This window comes from Erythrolamprus reginae, chromosome 8, assembly GCF_031021105.1.
Source record: "Erythrolamprus reginae isolate rEryReg1 chromosome 8, rEryReg1.hap1, whole genome shotgun sequence".
Taxonomy (NCBI): domain Eukaryota; kingdom Metazoa; phylum Chordata; class Lepidosauria; order Squamata; family Dipsadidae; genus Erythrolamprus; species Erythrolamprus reginae.
The window spans coordinates 52643628-52664793 of record NC_091957.1 but is presented as its reverse complement, the minus strand read 5'-3'; the positions used below and the strand labels follow the sequence as shown (position 1 = coordinate 52664793).

The following is a 21166-nucleotide window of genomic DNA, read 5'->3' as shown; positions in this document are numbered from 1 at the left end:
TCTCCGTAGACTCGTGGCGGTAATGTTGTGCTAAAGACGATGCGCGACCCCCAATTGCAAAAATAGATTTAATTTACAGTAGATTCATCTCGATTTTAAATATTTACATACCCGCTACGGAATTGTCAACCAAAGAAATCTTCGGAAGGGTTTCCCTCCCCCCTCTCCCTCTCTCCAGGTGACATTCACAGGTGTATAAAAAAAGGGGTTTGCCGGTTTAAAAAACGGGGACCTCCTCCCTCCCCTTTTGCAAAGATTACAAAACCAGATTGTGCAAAAAGAGAGAGAAAGAGAGAGAGAGAGAGAGAGTGCTAACACCAATGCTAATAAAATTCATATTTGAAGACACCCTCAATACATGCTTCTTGCCGAGGGTGGCTACACCTTCAAGATGATGTGGCGGGTTGGCTTTTCAATCATTGTCGGAGTCCGGTGGAGGGAGGAAAGTTAAGGCATCGTTAAAAGTGTGGCCGTATGCCCGGAGCCTATAGACCCCGTACATCATAACGTGCATGTGATTCGGCGACAGGCCACTGAAGGTGATAGCCATATCCGAGCAGCAGCCTTCCACCACCTCCTGCGGGCGATTAGCCATGGCCTCCTTAATGAGGGCGCCGACCGACTTGGTGTTGAAAATGTCCTTTTTCTCCAAGTCTTCGGCGTTTTCGGCGTGCACCCCGCCGTACTTCAAGCACAGGGCCAACTGTTTGTCTTCCGAAAGTTTCCAAATCACGCCTCCGTGCTCAGGGCACTTCTCCGGGTCTTGGAGAATCCGGTAGAGCCGTCGTAAAGATTCCACGCTCAAGACGATCCCGCCCGCGCCGTTCACGTACTGTAGATCCCCCGAGGATTCGGTCTGGCCCGTGTAGAACGGCTGGGCGGGGTCCTGCTTCAACAAGAAGTACTTGAGGTTCTCCACGATGGCGAAGGTGGTGGGGTAGGCGAGGAAGTACCAGTTGTAACTGTCCCGGTAGTTCTCGTAGGCGTGTTTGTAGGCCTGGCGCATCATCGTCCACATGTCGTCCGTGTTCAGCACGATCGAGTCGAAGACCTTGACGTTCTCGGAGCTGTAGAATTCGGCTTTGTCGCAGTGCTTGCTCCAGGTTTCCCTCACCGCCGCCCAGTGTCCCAGGTCTTTCGGTTTCACCAGGATGATGCAGTAGACGCGGAGGCTTTGGGACAGCTCCAGGCGCTTCTCTTCGGAGAGGTTGAGAATGTCCTCTTTCCTGGGCGCTTGGAGGTGTCTGTGCTCGTGAGATTTCGTAGTGTGGCCCGTTTTAATGTGTCCAAGAAAGGTCACCAAGACACAGCAGATCCCTCCAAGCAGCATGCCCTTTAAGAAGGAACCGCTTTCGGGAAACATGATTTCTAGATATATGGAACGGGGGGAAAAAAATACAGGGTTAATTGTGCCATAGGGTTGATATTCCTGGAGACATCTGTAATAATAATAATAATTAATAATAATAATAATTTATTAGATTTGTATGCCGCCCCTCTCCGAAGACTCGGGGCGGCTCACAACAACGATAAAAAACAATATTATGCTGGCAAATCTGATATTAAAAAAAACTAAAAAACCTATCATAATTAAAAACCAAACAGCACATACATACCAAACATAAATTATAATAAGCCTGGGGGAAAGGTGTCTCAAATCCCCCAGGCCTGGCAGTATAGGTGGGTCTTAAGTAGTTTACGGAAGACGAGGGTGGGAGCAGTTCTAATCACCGGGGGGGAGTTGATTCCAGAGGGCCGGGGCCACCACAGAGAAGGCTCTTCCCCTGGGGCCCGCCAGATGACATTGTTTAGTCGACGGGACCTGGAGAAGGCCAACTCTGTGGGACCTTATCGGCCGCTGGGATTCGTGCGGTAGCAGGCGGTTCCGGAGGTACTCTGTAATATGGCAAATGATTTAGCTATACTATATAAGTGGTCAAAGCAATGGAAACTGCAGTTTAATGTTTCCAAGTGCACTTGGGGAAAAGGAATCCTCAATATGAGTATTGTATTGGCAGTTCTATGTTAGCAAAAACTTCAGAAGAGAAGGATTTAGGGGTCGTGATTTCTGACAGTCTCAAAATGGGTGAACAGTGCGGTCAGGAAGGGAAAGCGAGCAGAATGCTTGGCTGCATAGCTAGAGGTATAACAAGCAGGAAGAGGGAGATTATGATCCCGCTATATAGAATGCTGGTGAGACCACATTTGGAATACTGTGTTCAGTTCTGGAGACCTCACCTACAAAAAGATATTGACAAAATTGAACGGGTCCAAAGACGGGCTACAAGAATGGTGGAAGGTCTTAAGCATAAAACGTATCAGGAAAGACTTCATGAACTCAATCTGTATAGTCTGGAGGACAGAAGGAAAAGGGGGGACATGATCGAAACATTTAAATATATTAAAGGGTTAAATAAGGTCCAGGAGGGAAGTGTTTTTAATAGGAAAGTGAACACAAGAACAAGGGGACACAATCTGAAGTTAGTTGGAGGAAAGATCAAAAGCAACATGAGAAAATATTATTTTACTGAAAGAGTAGTAGATCCTTGGAACAAACTTCCAGCAGACGTGGTAGATAAATCCACAGTAACTGAATTTAAACATGCCTGGGATAAACATATATCCATCCTAAGATAAAATACAGAAAATAGTATAAGGGCAGTCTAGATGGACCATGAGGTCTTTTTCTGCTGTCTGAATTTGGATGGAAGATGCTGCTGCAGTTGTAACTGAAGAGTAATCATGAGACACCTTTTTCAATGTCCTCTTCAAACGGTCACTAAAACAAACAAGGACTACCTGCTTAATTTCTGGACGCCACAAGCAGTGGTCTGGGTTCACACAGTGCCCTAAAGCTACAATTTTATAAACCCCAACCCTAAAAATTTTGAATTAATGTAATAAATCATTGCTCAGCCAACCACATGGGTAAGCGGACTCTGCCAATAACAGCCGCCGTGGATTTATTAGCTATGGATTGCAGTATTATGGCAGAGAGAAGAAGGGGAGGATTTGCACTACTCCGAGGCAAAACTGGAGAAGGTAAATATTTCCTTGATCAAACTGAAAAATGCATTGGGTGTGGGAAACACACATTGATTGTATTTACAGAATGATCTCGGCCCAAAGCAAACATGAATTGTAACACATTATGTGAACCAGACAACTATAGAGTATAGGTCCAGGGGGGGAAAATATGTCGAAGTCTGGTGGAGAAAAATGATTTTAAAAGGAGCTTAGGAGACTATAACTCTTTGAATATGCTTTTTTATCCCTTATATCGGTGAAATCCAGCAGGTTTGGAGAACTGGTAGTGGAAATTTTGAGTAATTCAGAAAACCTGTAGCAGAAATTTTGAATACTTTGGAGAATTGGTAGCAGAAATTTTGAGTAGTTTACAGCAGTGTTTCCCAACCTTGGCCACTTGAATATATTTGGACTTCAACTCCCAGAATTCCCCAGCCAGTGAATGCTGGCTGGGGAATTCTGGGAGTTGAAGTCCAAACATATTCAAGTGGCCAAGGTTGGGAAACGCTGGTTTAGAGAACTGGCAAATGCTACCTCTGGCTGGCCCCAGAGTGGAGAGGGAATGGAGATTTTGCAGTATCCTTCCCCTGCCACACCTACCAAGCCACACCATGCCCACCATGCCACGCTCACAGAACCGGTAGTTAAAATATTTGGGTTTCATCACAGCCCTATCGCTAATAAACCTACAAGAAATATGAAATCATTTCTATTTCCAGTAAGCCAAAGTTTGTTTATGTAGCCTAAAAAGAGAAAATGGTGGTTAGTTACTGTAAGTTTTAAATAAGCAGCCCCTTTGCAAAAATAAATTTAAAAAATCATGGTTTTAGTGTGGTTTATTTGATCAAAGTACTGAAAACTAGGTTTGTTTCAGAAAATACACCTGCCACCGATCAGCCAGAAGGGACTTTCAAGTGCTGTCAACTAAAAGACCACTATTTGTCAATGTAGACAAGTTTAAGAAGTGTGATCTTTAATTCCCAAAATTCCCTAGCCGGCAATGCTGGATGGAGAATTTTGGGAATTGAAGTTGACACCTCTTCAAAGTTGTTAAAAACTTTTGTGTTCCTGTTTTGCATTCACAGCAGGAAAAGAGGCCAGAAGACCTTCTCCATATAAAAACAATTTCTGATTTAAAGGCCTGGGGAAATTTTAAAAACTGGGAAATTTTGAAATTTCTTTTGGAATATATTATTTTCCATTATCTCCCTAAATTTAGGAATACAGGTAATCCTAGGCTTGTGACAACCGAGTCTCAAATTTATGTTAAGTAAAGACATTTTAAATGAGCTTTGCCCCATTTTATGACCTGCAGTTGTTCAGTTAGTAACTCGGTTGTTAAGTGAATTTGACTTCCCCGTGGACTCTGCTGGTCAAAAAGTCACAAAAGGGGATCCCGTGATCCCCTGGGACACAGGGACCATTACAACTATGAACCAGTTGCCCAGCGTCTGAACATTGATCGCATGGGGACGCTATCATGGTCGTAAGTCTGGAAAAACAGTCATAAATCACCTTTTTGCTCCCAGCTGTCATTTTGAACGTCCGTTAAGTGGAACAGTTGTTAAGTTGAGGAATACCTATCACAGTTTTCCAACCAAATTATTGGTTATTTATTTAAGGGACCCAATTAAACAAATTACTTCCCAAGTTGCAAAAAAAGATGATACAGAACAGGAGGCTGAGCCCAGGATATTATAATGCCGCAACCTCTTAATACTGTTCCTGATGTTGTGGTGACGCCCAACCATAAGCCTAGCGCCAATTCTCCCAAAGGAGCTTTGAGCTGATTGGCAGGAAGATTAAAGAGACACACCCACTATAAATGCCTGATTGGTCAGATTGTAAAAATATGTCCCAAGGCGCCAGAATAGAAGCTTTAGTTCCTAACACCATGGGAAATTTGTCTTTTCCTGTGGTCTTCTTAGGCGACCCCTGTGAAATGGTCGTTTGACCACCCAAAGGGGTCCTGACCCCCAGGTTGAGAACCACTGGTTTAGGGCAGGGTTAGGCAAAGTTGGCTCTTCTATGACATGTGGACTTCAATTCCCAGAATTCCTCAGCTAGCATGATTGGCTCAGGAATTCTGGGAGTTGAAGTCCGCAAGTCAGAAGAGTCCACTTTGTGTATGCCTGGTTTAGGGTATCCACCCCTAGCTTTTCCTCCTGGTTAATGGAGAACCCCAGAAGGGAATCCATAAGGTCTCTAAAAGCTTTTGACTCTGTAGATTGGGGGAGTGGGTCGAAGTAGAGCCTCCAGCTGCCAGGGCAGTCTATCTGAACCCCAGAAGTGGGAGAAGAGGGGAAGCTCAGGGGAGACGGGGCTGCACAGACCAGCCGGGCTGGGGAAGGGTCGAGGCAAAGAGATGCAGCAGCCCCCGCCTCCCGCCCCGCTCCCCAAATCCGGAGTCGGACCCCAATGCCACCAACTCACCTCCCTGCCAGCAAGAGAAATCCGGATCTACTTCCGCTCTCTCTCTTTGCTCTCTATGGCGGAACCTCCCTCTCCTCTGGAAACGCCTCCTCCCGAAAGGCGGGGCAGGGAAAAGAAGCGTAAGCGTCACTCTCTGTGGCCACGCCTCCTGCTTGCGGGCGGGGCAAGGGGAAAGACAGAAGCGTAAGCGTCACTCTCTCTGGCCGCGCCTCCTGCTCGCGGGAGGGGTAGGAGAGAGAGACAGAAACGTGAGCGTCACTCTGGCCACGCCTCTTCCTCGCGGGCGGGGCACGGGAGAGATACGTAGAAGTGTAAGCATCACGCTGGCCACGCCTTCTGCTTGTGGGCGGGGCAGAAGCGGTAGAAACGCCGCGTCTCCTCTGGCCACGCTTCCTCCTCCTCCCTGAGGGCGGGGTAGGGAGGGAATCAAAGAGAAAAATCAAAGGGAGTGACAGCTAATACTTCCGGCACTCATTCGACCGCAGCAATACCCACCCTCTCTCAAGAGGTTCTATGAGGTGGCTTACGGTTGGAATACTGGCCCAGGCGACTTGGCAGGCCAGCGGGGATTTGAATTCGGGGCCTTCGCCCTTTGTCGATCCAGATATCCCTTAAACGCAACGTTGAGAAGGGGGGACATTTCCCCTCCACTTGCATCGGTGACAGTCCATTGATCATCGGAAGTATATACGCGATTATTTAAATGTGTTTCCCTTTAGGAATAATACCACCCATCTCTCTCCCTTCTCCCTCCAACGAGATTTCACTTTAATGTATGCCAATCAGTGTACATTCAAAGTGACAATATAATTATACCATTCAATTTCATTCCCATTCCAATATGTTCTATTCTATTCTATCTATCCTATCCCATCCTATCCTATTCTATTCCAGTCCATTTCTATTTCTATTCCATTCTATTCTATTTTTATTCCAATATATTCTATTCCATTCCATTCTATTTTATTCTATTCTATTCTTCATTCCAATACTGTATATTCTATTTTATTCCTTATTCCATTCCACTCCATTCTATTCTCATTCTAATATATTCTATTCTATTTCTATTCCATTCCATTCTATTTTTCATTTCAATATATTATATTCCATTCCATTCTATTCTATTCCTTATTCCATTCCATTCTATTATTCCACGTCACTCCATTCCATTCTTCATTCCAATATATTCTATTTTTATCTATCTATCTATCTATCTATCTATCTATCTATCTATCTATCTATCTATCTATCTATCTATCTATCTATCTATCTATCTATCTATCTATCTATCTATTTTGTCCAGTACACAATGAGGGTGTTAGTGGGTATATATCTATATACACATAGTAAAATACATGATGAAGGTTATAGAGGAGATACTCATAGTAAAATATATCTAAGAAATAATAGAAAAGAAGATATAGTAATAGAACATGTCAATGAAAGAACAGAAGAAGAGATATAGGAATAGAAGAAAGGTATAGGAGATATAGGAGAGCAATAGGACAGGGGACAGAAGGCACCCTAGTGCACTCGCCCCTTTATTCTATTCTATATTCTATATTCTAATCTATTCTATTCTTTAAAAAACTTCATTAAGGCATTTTTTTTAAACAAATCATTCACATAGGATGGGAATAACCTTTGCCTAAGTAGAACTTTAACCTCTTTCTAGTGATCTCTGAGCCTCTGCAGAAATCTTTTCAACCAAATTTAAATTTGCCTGAGGTTGGGCATCTCTGAGCACGTCTAAAGTTCTCACCAAGCAGGAGGATGGCAGAAGCGATGGTGCAATTGAAATTCCAGTTTTTTCTCAATCCCACCATCACACTTTTCAATTGCTCAGAGCATGACTTTTCTGTCGCACCTTCCTTCCCAGCTGGCCAATTGAAAAATATTTTATTTATTTATTTTATTAATCAGATTTGTATGCCGCCCCTCTCCGCAGACTCGGGGCGGCTCACAGCAATAATAATACAATGTAAACAAATCTAATATTTAAGTAAATTAAAAAACCCCAATTTAGAAACCAATCATACATACTAACATACCATGCATAAATTTTATAAGCCTAGGGGGAGGGAAAGTCTCAATTCCCCCATGCCTGACGACAGAGGTGGGTTTTAAGGAGCTTACGAAAGGCAAGGAGGGTGGGGGCAACTCTGATATCTGGGGGGAGTTGGTTCCAAAGGGTCGGGGCCGCCACAGAGAAGGCTCTTCCCCTGGGTCCAGCCAAACAACATTGTACACACATCTTGGCCAGAATAGGTTTTATGTATCATGTGAGTGTAATGGAGCCTGCTCCTTGCGGTCATAATAAAGTCAGGATGGTTGTAAAAGCACTTTCTTTCCAAAGTTTCCAAGAAAAACCTTGCCTAGTTTGGTATCTTCTAATCTTCGGTGGACATCTGCAGGTGGCAATTTTTGTGTGTGGCTGTGTGGGGATGATGGGAGTTGTAGTCTGATACATCTGGAGATATTTGGAGAAGGTTGTAACAGAAGAGAAAAAGAATAGATGAAAGAAGAAATGATAGGGTGCCATCTTGTGGGCGGAAAGAAAAAAATGGAAGATTACTGCTTGCTTATGTATTTATTTTTTGGGGTGTCCAATCTGTTTTTGCAAAGACTGGTTGTTGTTGTTGTTGTTCTTATTTATTTATTTTTATTTATTTATTTATTTTGTCCAATACACAATTAGGGTTTTAGTGGGTATATATATATATATATATATATATATATATATATATATATATATATATTTGTTTTCGTAAATTTTCACGGGTATATGTATGTAGATTGTTCTGAGTTCGGGTTTTGCCCTGTGTAATGTTTTGCATGTCTATGCGACGTTTCGGTGAAATCACATTCACCATCATCAGGCTGGAGTTCCAATCTTTGTGTTTTTGCAAATGAATATTAGCAACTGACATTTCTTCTTAGCATGTAGTGTGGGGGTGGAGATTTGCTTTGAATGTAGCAAATAGATTGGGTGACTATGCTTCCGTGATCTGATTGGTTGGTGTAATCATGGTTATAGAAGGAATGCCATTCCTTCTATAACCATGATTACACCAACCAATCAGATCACGGAAGCATAGTCACCCAATCTATTTGCTACATTCAAAGCAAATCTCCACCCCCACACTACATGCTAAGAAGAAATGTCAGTTGCTAATATTCATTTGCAAAAACACAAAGATTGGAACTCCAGCCTGATGATGGTGAATGTGATTTCACCGAAACGTCGCATAGACATGCAAAACATTACACAGGGCAAAACCCGAACTCAGAACAATCTACATATATATATATATATATATGTCACATGTTTAAGCTGAATTTGAAAATTAAGGGAGACTAGGATAGATCTATTTCGGCCTTATTTTGGCCTCATCAGCTAGCCATACCCACTGGGACTTGAACCTGCAACCTTTGCCTTGTAAGGCAGAGAATTATCCTCTAGGCTACAGTATCCAATCCCTTCAGCTCTGTACCAGGGAAGGGTTACATTTTGTGTCGAATCACCCTGGTATATTGAAGGAACATCACAGCTCCTTTTTTGCCTCTCGGCCCAACCCAGGGCCATTTCCAAGGCAGTTAATTTTATTGATAGCCGACAATTCTATCTGTATGTGTCACATGTTTAAGCTGAATTTGAAAATTAAGGGAGACTAGGATATATATATATATATATATATATATATATATATATATATATATATACACACACACATAGTAAAATACATGATGAAGGTTATAGAGGAGATACTCATAGTGAAATATATCTAAGAAAGAATAGAAAAGAAGATATATTAATAGGACATATCAATGAAAGAATAGAAGAAGAGATATAGGAATAGAAGAAAGGAATAGGAGATATAAGAGAGCAATAGGACAGGGGACGGAAGGCACTCTAGTGCACTTGTACTAATCCTCCCCCCATCTTTCTGACTCTAGCATTTGAGAATGGTGTGATTGTGTAGAATTGAATGTGGTTTTTTTTTTTTAGTAATAATGGGTTTTTTAATTAGTCTTAATATTGGATTTGTATCTTATTGTATTCTGTTGCTATTGTGTGCTGCTGCGAATCCTCGGTGAGGGGCGGCATACAAATCTAATAAATTATTATTTGCCACTGATAAATGGTAGTTCCGGCACAAGTTCCAGTGGATCATCTGTGCCACAGCATCTATGCTTGTAGTCAGTCTGTGCGATCTTTTTGGAGCAGCTGAGTATGTGATCGATTGTTTCATCTGTTTCTTTACAGAGTCTGCACTTTGGATCATCTGTTGATTTTTCAATTCTGGCTTTGATAGCATTTGTTCTAATGGCCTGTTCTTGTGCCGCCAGTATTAGTCCTTCTGTCTCCTTTTTGAGTGTTCCATTTGTAAGCCATGACCAGGTCTTTTCTTTATCCACTTTGCCTTCAATCTTCTCCAAAAAATGTCCATGCAATGCTTTGTTCCACCAACTGTCCATATGACATTGTTGTTGTTGTTGTTGTTGTTATTATTATTATTATTATTATTACTATTATTATTATTATTATTATTATTATTATTATTATACCTTTGCATACCATCAATACATACTTGACAAAACAAATAAATAAAACAAAATAAAAGAAAAGGCCCTGCAGGATTTTTTCCCCCCTCTGCAAAAAAGAGCTTTAGGAACCGTGGATGTTCGGTGTCTGAATTCATTCCTGCTTCAGGCTTTTTGCTCGGGTTCCCTCCTCAGCTGTAAAGAAGAGAAACAACACTCCCGTGCACACTTGTTTTCACGCTCCTGCTTCTTTGCAGGCGAAGGGACTGCTGGCTGTTTTGCACTCAAGCAGCGGGTGGCCCGTCCAGTTGCACACCATTTCCCCACGAAATTCCACCAATGGCTGCCAAGCGCGGCCAATACCAGGCGGTGATCCGATCCCGCTGGCACCAGGGTCAGCTCCGAAAGGCTGTGCGTTATCCATTTGCCCCGCTCTGCCTCACCACGTCCCATATTTCAAGTTCCACTCCAGCAGCTGTTGAGTGTGGGAACAGGATGCTGGGAATGGGCTCCCGATGAATTGCAACTTACTGCTTCAGCAAAATTGTTTTTCCTGCCCGGTGCTCAAAGCAGCCTCCGCGCCCTTGACAGAATGATAAATTCAGCAATAGATTGTCGGTGTCAGTCCAATACATTTTCTCTCCCCCCCCACCCCTCCTCTCTCGATTGGGGTGGGGGAAAAAAAAAGCAAAGATCATGGAGGAATTTTTGCAAATCCAAACCCTGGCTGACTCAGAACTGACTCTGTTGTTTAACCTGTTTTTATTTTCTTCCAAACATAAGTTTAAATACTATGTGTGTGTGTATACACATACAGACACAATACAGTGATACCTCATCTTACAAAGCCCTCGTCATACAAACTTTTCGAGATACAAACCTGGGGTTTAAGATTTTTTTGCATCTTCTTACAAACTATTTTCACCTTACAAACCCACCACCACCGCTGGGATGCCCCGCCTCCGGACTTCCGTTGCCACCGAAGCACCCGTTTTTGCGCTGCTGGGATTCCACCGAGGCTCCCCTCCATGGGAAACCCCACCTCCGGACTTCTGTGTTTTTGTGATGCGGCAGGGGAATCCCAGCAGCGCAAAAATGGACACTTCGCTGGCAACGGAAGTCCAGAGATGGGGTTTTCCAGTGGGGAGAGCCTCAGTGAAATCGCAGCATCGCAAAAACACAGAAGTCCTGAGGTGGGATTTCCCATGGAGGGGAGCCTCAGGGAAATCACAGCAGTGCAAAAACAGGCGCTTCGGCTGGCAAAAGGGGTGAATTTTGGGCTTGCACGCATTAATCGCTTTTCCATTGATTCCTATGTGAAACATTGTTTCGTCTTACAAACTTTTCACCTTAAGAACCTTGTCCTGGAACCAATTAAGTTTGTAAGACATGGTTTCACTGTATATACACATACAGTGGTATCTCGTCTTACAAACTTAATTCGACCCGTGACGAGGTTCGTAAGTAGTGATGGGCGAACCGAACCCGCACAATTCGGGTCTGTACCGAATTTTGCGGTGTTCGGTATGCCGAACGCGAAATTTTTTGAAACTTCGGGCAAAGTTTGGGGTCGCGTTCGGTATTCGGAGCTTTGACGTCACTGGCAGGTTGCTAAGGACGCCAAGGTGATCAAAATAAACATGTTTATTTTTACGTGAAAGGACCTCCGTTTGAAGGAGCTTGGGAATCCCTCCCATGAAGAGATTCCAGGGGCGGAGCCTTGACATCACCGGCAAGTTGCAAAGGACGCCAAGGTGTTACCCCACTGACTCACCAGGAAGTTTCTACACAGCAGGCAATTGCTGAGTCATCAAACCACACCCAGCCACCAGTATTTATAGAAGGAAGGCAGCTCAGGTCTCGCTGTGTTCACCCTAGAACAAGGACAGAAACACCAGCCTGAAGATGACGAGTGGGACCTCGTTGAAACGTCGCCAGAAATTTCTAAATCCTACACGGGAAGAAACCCAAATATACCAAGACCGTCATATATATATATATACACACACATACAAAATTTATGAAAACAAATACATACATACATACGTATTCTCACACACATTTATGTATATATGTACTTTTATTTTTCCCAAAACAAAACATCCCCTGATAATAAACCCAATAGAGATTTTGAGTGCATGTCAATAAGGCCAAGTGCTCATTTCAGGGTTCAAACAAATATAAGACAGGGTTTTATTTTCAGGGAACATGGTAGATATGTGTATGTGTATATCAGCAAAGGTCTGCATCTTCGGCACTACTGGTGGTGTCACTCTCTTCCTCCTCTCCTACCCCTCCTTCCCCTCCTCTTCCTTCTCTGCCTCCTCTCCTTCTCTTCCTCCTCCTCTCCTTCTTTCCCTCCTCCTTCCTCTCCTCTTCCTCTCCTCCTCCTCTCCTCTTCCTCCTCTCCTCTCCTTCCTCTCCTCTTCCTCTCCTCCTTTCCTCCTCCTCCTCTCTTCCTCCTCTTCTTCCCCTCGTCTTCCTCCCTCTCCTCCTCCTCCTACTCCTTTCCTTCTCTGCCTCCTCTCCATCTCTTCCTCCTCCTCCTCCTCTTCCTCCTCCTCCTCTCCTTCTCTCCCTCCTCTCCTTCTCTTCCTCCTCCTTTCCTTCTCTGCCTCCTCTCCTTCTCTTCCTCCTCTCCTCCTCTTCCTCCTCCTTCTTTCCTTCTCTGCCTCCTCTCCTTCTCTTCCTCCTCCTCTCCTTTCCCTCCTCCTTCCTCTCCTCTTCCTCTCCTTCTCTTCCTCCTCCTCTCCTTCTCTCCTTCCTCTCCTCTTCCTCTCCTCCTTCCCTCCTACTCTTTCCTCCTCTTCTTCCCCTCCTCTTCCTCACTCTCCTCCTCCTCCTCCTTTCCTTCTCTGCCTCCTCTCCTTCTCTTCCTCCTCCTCTCCCTCCTCCTTCCTCTCCTCTTCCTCTTCCTCCTCCTTCTTTCCTTCTCTGCCTCCTCTCCATCTCTTCTTCTTCCTCCTCCTCCTCCTCCTCTCCTTCTCTCCCTCCTCCTTCCTCTCCTCTTCCTCTTCTTCCTCCTCTCCTCCTCCTCCTCCCTCTCTTCCTCCTCTTCCTCTTCCTTCTCCTCCGGGCTACATCCAATGAGTTGCTATTCCAAACACGGCCAGCGTTTGAGATGAATGAGTAGATCAATATTTCCAGTCGGGGCCAAAAAAACAAATGAGTTCAAATAATTGTACGAATGACTTCACCCTTCGGATTTTCCCGGCTCGCTTCTCGTGGTTGTCAATGGCTTTAGCAGATCAAACAAAAGAAAACAAAGGAAGCCGCTGACAAAGAGCATTTTGAATGGACGGCAGGCACCCTCCCTCTCGGAGTTGGACTGGAAAAAAATTATGGTTCAGCGAATGGAAAAATAATGCAACCGGGGTTGAGCAAGATGAATTTAAGACAGGGAGTCCCCTGAACCGAGAGTGAAATATTGTTCCGTCACCTATGTAGGATGATTTGATTATGGAGTGCAGTTTTGATTGACAAGAAAGATGTGGCGCTGATAGACCAGACGGGGAAATAAGGGTCCTTGAGTTACGACCACAACTGAGCCCAATGTTTCTGTTATTAAGTGAGACATTTCTCGAGTGAATTTTGCCCCATTTTATGACCTTTAAGTTGTTAAAGGGAGTCTCTACTCACAGTCACTCATGCCCTTATCACCTTGGGGTTTGACTACTGCAATGCTCTCTACTTGGGGCTACCTCTCCTTCCTTCCTTCCTTCCTTCCTTCCCTCCTTCCTCCTTCCTTCCTCCACCCTCCCTCTTTTCCTCCCCCTCTACTTCCTTCCTCCTTCTCTCCCTCTCTCTCTCCACTTCCCTCTTTCCCTCCTTCCAGATTCAGCCTTACCACTTATTTTTCAGGAAGGAAGGAAGGAAGGAAGGAAGGAAGGAAGGAAGGAAGGAAGAATGTAGAAAAGGCAATGTAAAAACAACTTTATTTCAAAATGCACACGTTTCCGTAAATTGCTTGTATGTATTCTATGATGTGTCTGCTTTTTGTATGTGTTTTTTTATGCTTTACGTTTTTAAAAAAATCAATAAAAATAAATAAATAAAGTCCTCCGAGGGTTTGCGCAAACTGTATGGACTCTTTTTCAGTTAAGTCCCATTATTTGAATAGCCACAAAAAGGACAAATTGTAAACAACATATAGTCATTATTCCATAATAGTATTGGTCAAGTCTTTCTCTTTCGGTTCAAATTCTTCCTTCCTTCCTTCCTTCCTTCCTTCCTTCCTTCCTTCCTTCCTTCCTTCCTTCCTTCCTTCCTTCCTCACTCCCTCCCTCCCTCCCTCTCTTTCTTCCTTTTCATTAGTTTGCCTTAATCCCTGTTATTGTTGTTCAAACTTTCCATTATATAGAAAGGAAGCAACGCCTACATTGCCGGCTAATTTTTTAATCTATCCGTTAATTAATACACATGGGTTGCTGTGCCTACAATCCTTCTGGGTGCTTGAAAGAACACGAAGGCCTGTGTTTTCTCACCACCCAACTTCCTTTGTTGTTACTGCTCAAAGATCTTCCGAGGGACAATGTAAAAAACAACTTTATTTCAAAATGCACACGTTTCTGTAAATTGCTTTTATGTATTCTATGATGTGTCTGCTTTTTGTATGTGTTTTTTTATGCTTTACGTTTTTTAAAAAAATCAATAAAAATAAATAAATAAAGTCTTCCGAGGGTTTGCGCAAACTGTATGGGGGCAAAGAATTGCTGGGGTTGTATTTTTTTTTTTTTGAGCTTCATCCTTGAGAGAATTGGTTTAAAACGGAGAACCGTTGCAGCGTGAAGATCAGAGCTAAAGACTTTGGCAACCTGTAGTTTGTTAGCACCAGCCTTGATTAATCCATCATCGTTGATTTAAAACCGGAGCACATCATTGTTAAAGTCACCCTTGGAGAAGCCACAAAACCACAATTTCAACACCAGCTTGTGCCTAGTTAGCCGCAACGGTCAAATGAAAATAACTAGAAGATACATACTCATTAAAATAAAATAATAAAAAAATGCATGCATTATTTTATTTTTATGTATTTATTTATTTATTGGATTTGTATGCCGCCCCTCTCCGTAGACTCAGGGCGGCTAACAACAGTGGTAAAAACAACATGCGACAATCCAATACTAAAACAGCTAAAACCCCTTATTTTAAAAACCAATCATACATACAAACATACCATACATGAATTGTAGAAGCCTAGGGGGAAAGAATATCTCAGTTCCCCCATGCCTGACGACAGAGGTGGGTTTTAAGGAGCTTACGAAAGGCAAGAAGGGTGGGGGCTATTCTAATCTCTGGGGGGAGTTGGTTCCAGAGGGTCGGGGCCGCCACAGAGAAGGCTCTTCCCCTGGGTCCCGCCAAACGACATTGTTTAGTTGACGGGACCCGGAGAAGGCCCACTCTGTGGGACCTAACTGGTCGCTGGGATTCGTGCAGCAGAAGGCGGTCCCTGAGATAATCTGGTCCGGTGCCATGAAGGACTTTATAGGTCATAACCAACACTTTGAATTGTGACCGGAAACTGATCGGCAACCAATGCAGACTGCGGAGTGTTGGTGTAACATGGGCATACCTTGGGAAGCCCATGATTGCTCTCGCAGCTGCATTCTGCACGATCTGAAGTTTCCGAACATTTTTCAAAGGTAGCCCCATGTAGAGAGCGTTACAGTAGTCGAGCCTCGAGGTGATGAGGGCATGAGTGACTGTGAGCAGTGACTCCCGGTCCAGATAGGGCCGCAACTGCTGCACCAGGCGAACCCGGGCAACGCCCCCCTCGCCACAGCTGAAAGGTGTTTCTCTAATGTGAGGTGTGGATCGAGGAGGACGCCCAAGTTGCGGACCCTGTCTGAGGGGGTTAATAATTCCCTCCCCAGGGTAATGGACGGACAGATGGAATTGTCCTTGGGAGGCAAAACCCACAGCCACTCTGTCTTATCAGGGTTGATTAATTTGAACGCTTTGGAAAAGTTTGACTTTTTATGGAGATGAGAATTTTTATTTAAGTACTCCTGGTTTCCTATGTTGGATGGGGAATTCTGGGAGGCTTAAGTAGTCAAGGCTAAGAAACGCTGATCTAGGTGATATGCAGTGATGGCTGCCAAAATTTTTACTGCCACATTACAGGCGTGGCTTGTTTTGTGGGTCTGGCTTGATGATCATGTGACCAGGTAGGAATGGCTTGCCGGCCGTGTGACCAGGTGGGAGTGGCTTGACAATCATGTGACGGGGACGCGGCTTAAAAGTCATGTGACTGGATGGAAGTGGCTTACCGACCAAGATAAGTTTCCAAATAGGTGCTTGGACTCTTTTTCAGTTAAGTCCCATTATTTGAATAGCCACAAAAAGGACAAATGACAGACAACATTATTTGTTGAGGAGCATGGTCACATTTTTAGGTTTGGTACTGCAGTGACAAGGTTCAGTACGATAACAGATTAGGCAAGTAGTTCAATTTTCTTTATTTGCTATAAAAGTTCAGTTCTAGATAATGATTAACATGATTAAAGCGTTTATGGGTAAAAACATACTATTTAATTACTTCTTATTTTAAAAGTAATTAAGGATCATACTATACTAGAGAAGGAAGGACAATAAAAAGAACTATTAAGTATTCAATAAATAGTGCATAAAGTTACTACCCCCACTGTGTCCTCCCCCATTGGGGGCAGCAGCCCATTACTGATGATATGCAATGTGAAACCAAAGAGCAGAAGAAAAAGCTTGCATTATGCTGTGGTTAGCTCTGGCCCAGCTCCTGCCCCAAGGATTATGGATGTGGGGGAGACATCCACATGCTAAAGGCCTGTTTTGCCCCCGGTGGAATCTGCTGATGAAGGCTCCTCTGACCAAGAGGACATGAGTGACAGGGAGGAGGAGAGTGTGGCAGACAGCTCAGAAGGAGATCAATTATCTAGCTCCTCCTTGGATTCAGAACAAGAGTTAATGATACAGCCACGCATGCGGAGAGCGATTCATAGGCAGCAACAACTGAGAGATTATTATCAAAGAAAATGAGGCCACCTGTGGTTGGGTGGGGCTGTGGTCATTAGTGAGGCTGCTATAAAGAGCAGCCTGTGGGTTTGGCCATTGTGGAGGATTATCTGATAGTTGTGTTTCGTGACTGCTTTACTGACTTTGACCTTTTGTGTGCTGATTTTCCCCTGCTTTGAAACTAAACCAGAGCAAAGTGTGTTTCACTTTGTGAAAGAAGAAGGACTGTGAATTGCCTCACAGCTGCAAGCTAAGTATCTCAGAACTGATAAGGGACTTGTACAAATTACCAGTTTGTTTGGAGACCAGTGCTCTTTGCTATACCAAAAGAGGGCTTAGGTTAAGTGAATTTTCATTATAAAGAACATTGTTTTGAATTTTCAAACGTGTGTGTGTCTGAAATTTGTACCTGTGAATTTTCGGGAGGAGTCTGCCAGAGAGCCCGACAGAACACATTACAAGCAAAATATCTTCAAAAAAACAAAACAAAGTCCAGTTTGGTAGAAAATCAATTCAAGAAATAAATAAAACCCTTTTAGCTCCTCTTTTCCCTGTTTGATTCTTGGTTTCACTTCCTTGCTCTCTTATCCTCCCCACCCTCCCGCCGGAAAAAAAAAATCAGTGAAAAAAGATTTATTCATCTTGTCCATCACTTTCTGGGTTAAATGAAGCTGCAGCTATTGCGTCTTGCTCGGAGGGGATTATCAACATTTGAAAAAAGAATTCAAAACCCACCCTTGCCAGCCACACGGGCGTCCCGGGCATTCATTCATCACTGTCAAAAGTGGCATAGTGGGGGGGGAGGGGGGGGGGGAAAGAAGAGAAAAAAAGATTGAAAATGAACCCATCCATCTCCGAATATGCTTTTAATCTCCCGTCCAATTCAGGAAAAAAAATCTACCAAAACACAGTTACCTTTTTTTTTTTTACATTCAACCAGCAAACCTGGGCAGGTTTGTACAGGTAATCCTCGACATATAACGGTTTGTTAAATGACCATTCGGATTTAGGACTATTTTTCACAGTGACGACCGTCTCAGCATCCCCCCATGGTCACGTGATCAAAATTTATTTATTTGTTTGTTTGTTTGTTTATTTGTTTGTTTGTTTATTTGTTTGTTTGTTTGTTTGTTTGTTTGTTTATTTATTTATTTATTTATTTATCTATTTATCTATCTATCTATCTATCTATCTATTTATTTATTTATTTATTTATTTATTTATTTATTTATTTATTTATTTATTTATTTATTTATTTATTTATTTATTTATTTATTTATTTATTTATTTATTTATTTATTTATTTATTTATTTATTTATTTATTTGGATTTGTATGCCGCCCCTCTCCGAAGACTCGGGGCGGCTCACAACAAGTGTAAAACAAATCATAAATAATTCAATTAATTAAAATATTTAAAGATTTAAAAAACCCCATATACTAACAGACACACACACACACAGGCATACCATGTATAAATTAAATGTGCCCAGGGGGAGATGTTTAGTTCCCCCATGCCTGATGGCAAAGGTGGGTTTTGAGGAGTTTACGGAAGGCAGGAAGAGTAGGGGCAGTTCTGATCTCCAGGTGCTTGCCAACGGGCTCACATTTTTGATGGTCGCAGACTTCCAGAGTCACGTCGTCCCTTTTGCGATCTCCTGACAAAGCAAGTCAACTTCAGGTGAGTTGCTTAACAACCAGATAGCATAGAATAGAATAGAATAGAATAGAGTAGAGTAGAATAATGGAATGAAGAAAGAATAGAAAAGAGAACAGAATAGAACAGAACAGAACAGAGGAATTAAGAAAGAATGAAGTAGAGTAGAGTAGTTTACAGTAGAATAGAGTAGAGTAGAATAGAATAGAATAATGGAATGAAGAAAGAATAGAATAGAATAGTGAAATGAAGAAAGATTAGAGTAGAATAGAATAGGAATCGAGTAGAGTAGAATTGAGTAGAGTAGAATAGAATAGAATAGAATAATGGAATGAAGAAAGAATAGAATAGAATAGAATAGTGAAATGAAGAAAGATTAGAGTAGAATAGAATAGAATAGGAATCGAGTAGAATAGAATAGAGTAGAATAGAGTAGAGTAGAATAGAATAGAATAATGGAATGAAGGAAAAATAGAATAGAATAGAATAGTGAAATGAAGAAAGATTAGAGTAGAATAGAATAGGAATCGAGTAGAGTAGAATAGAGTAGAATAGAATAATGGAATGAAGAAAGAATAGAATAGAATAGAATAGAATAGTGAAATGAAGAAAGATTAGAGTAGAATAGAATAGGAATCGAGTAGAATAGAATAGAGTAGAATAGAGTAGAGTAGAATAGAATAGAATAGAATAGAATAGAACAGAACAGAATAGAGAGGAGCTGTAAAGGTACCTTGGAGGTCTTCTAGTCCACCCCCCTACTCAAGCTGGAGAAATGGCTGGATGTGGCATTCTGGGAGTTGACATTCACACACCTGAAGCTGTCAAGGTTGAGAAATATTCAAGGAGAGCTGTGAAAGAATGAGAGTGTGACATAAAATGTTCTGGCCCAGTGGTAAAATCCAATTTTTTTTTTAACTACCACTATTTCGGCTTTATTTTGGCCTCATCAGCTAGCCATACCCATATATATATATGTCGAATGTTTTATATATAAAAATGTTTTATATATATAAAACCCAGCTCCCTACCTTTTCTAAGCTGCTTAAAAAGGCACCTGCCAAATTTGATTTTCTATTCCCATTAGCAAGTCCCATCATTAATAAATACAATTAAAATAACAGTGGGAGATTGACAGAACTGTCACATTATAATAAATGTATTATCCATCCCCCCACCCCGCAAATTAGAATAGCGGTTTTACACACTGTTAGGTTTTGCCGGCGGTAACTGTTAAAAAACAATTAGACTTTTTGAAAATTATCCAGGCAAAGACATAAAGGTTTTCATAACGATGATATCAAAAATACCATTGACGAAGTGAAACCTTTGAATGTCACAGCGATGTGGGTAGAAAAGCATTTATGCAGATTGAGTAAAGTCTTAAAGAACAATCCAAACGGAAGCCACGTTAATTTTATTCTGAACACAGTCCAGCTACCTCTAAGTGTGTAGAGAGAGGATTGCATTGTTAAAATTAACATAATCCTGGGATTGTTGTGGGGAACCGGACTTTTTAGCTGGCAGAACGTATATTGCAAGTGCACAATGAAAACGTTGAGAAATGAGAATGAAAGTGGAATGTCGGGCAGAGATGAGAAGGCATTTCCTTCAAAGCTTCCTTATAAAATAATTGAATGGCTTGTTTAAAGGTTAATCTTCTGCAGGGCATTCAGAAAAAGGTCCTTGTGGGATCCCGAAGAAGGAAGAATGAGACGGCAATTTTGCAAATGGAAAAGAAAGGATCGAAAGGGGGGAAAATTTGAAGGAAGAGTCACTAGGTTTTTGATGGAAAACCCTGGATGATAACCAGTAATAGGGGGTAGTAAGTTTATGCACTATTTATTGAATACTTAATGTTGTGGTTAGCTCTGGCCCAGCTCCTGCCCCAAGGACTGTGGATGTGGGGGAGACATCCACATGCTGCAGGCCTGTTTTGCCCCCCCCCCGGTGGAATCTGCTGATGAAGGCTCCTCTGACCAAGAAAACATGAGTGACAGGGAGGAGGAGAGTGTGGCAGACAGCTCAGAAGGAGATCAATTATCTAGCTCCTCCTTGGATTCAGCACAAGAGTTAATGATACAGCCACGCATGCGGAGAGCGATGCATAGGCAACAACAACTGAGAGATTATTATCAAAGAAAATGAGGCCACCTGTGGTTGGGTGGGGCTGTGGTAATTAGTGAGGCTGCTATAAATAGCAGCCTGTGGGTTTGGTCATTGTGGAGGATTATCTGATCGTTGCATTTCGTGACTGCTTTACTGACTTTGACCTTTTGTGTGCTGATTTTTTCCCGCTTTGAAACTAAGCCAGAGCAAAGTGTGTTTCACTTTGTGGAAGAAGAAGGACTGTGAATTGCCTCACAGCTGCAAGCTAAGTATCCCAGAACTGATAAGGGATTTGTACAAATTACCAGTTTGTTTGGAGACCAATGCTCTTGGCTATACCAAAAGAGGGCTTAGTTTAAGTGAATAAAGAACATTGTTTTGAATTTTCAAACGTGTGTGTGTCTGA

At 42.5% G+C, this 21166-nt stretch overlaps 1 protein-coding gene across 1 annotated transcript; it reads right to left on the bottom strand.

Annotated features, from left to right (window-relative positions):
- Nucleotides 1–54: 54 nt before the first annotated feature.
- On the bottom strand, nt 55–5562 carry C1GALT1C1 (C1GALT1 specific chaperone 1). The gene is made up of 2 exons (XM_070759893.1): nt 5461–5562; nt 55–1368 (listed from the first exon to the last, which is right to left on the bottom strand). Exon 2 carries the CDS (start codon nt 1361–1363, stop codon nt 413–415), a length of 951 nt encoding a protein of 316 aa, XP_070615994.1. The 5' UTR covers nt 1364–1368; nt 5461–5562; the 3' UTR covers nt 55–412.
- Between the last annotated feature and the right edge of the window lie 15604 nt (nt 5563–21166).

Excerpts from the sequence above, each read along its gene's own strand:
- C1GALT1C1 (XM_070759893.1), bottom strand. The coding sequence starts at position 1,363 with ATGTTTCCCGAAAGCGGTTCCTTCTTAAAGGGCATGCTGCTTGGAGGG.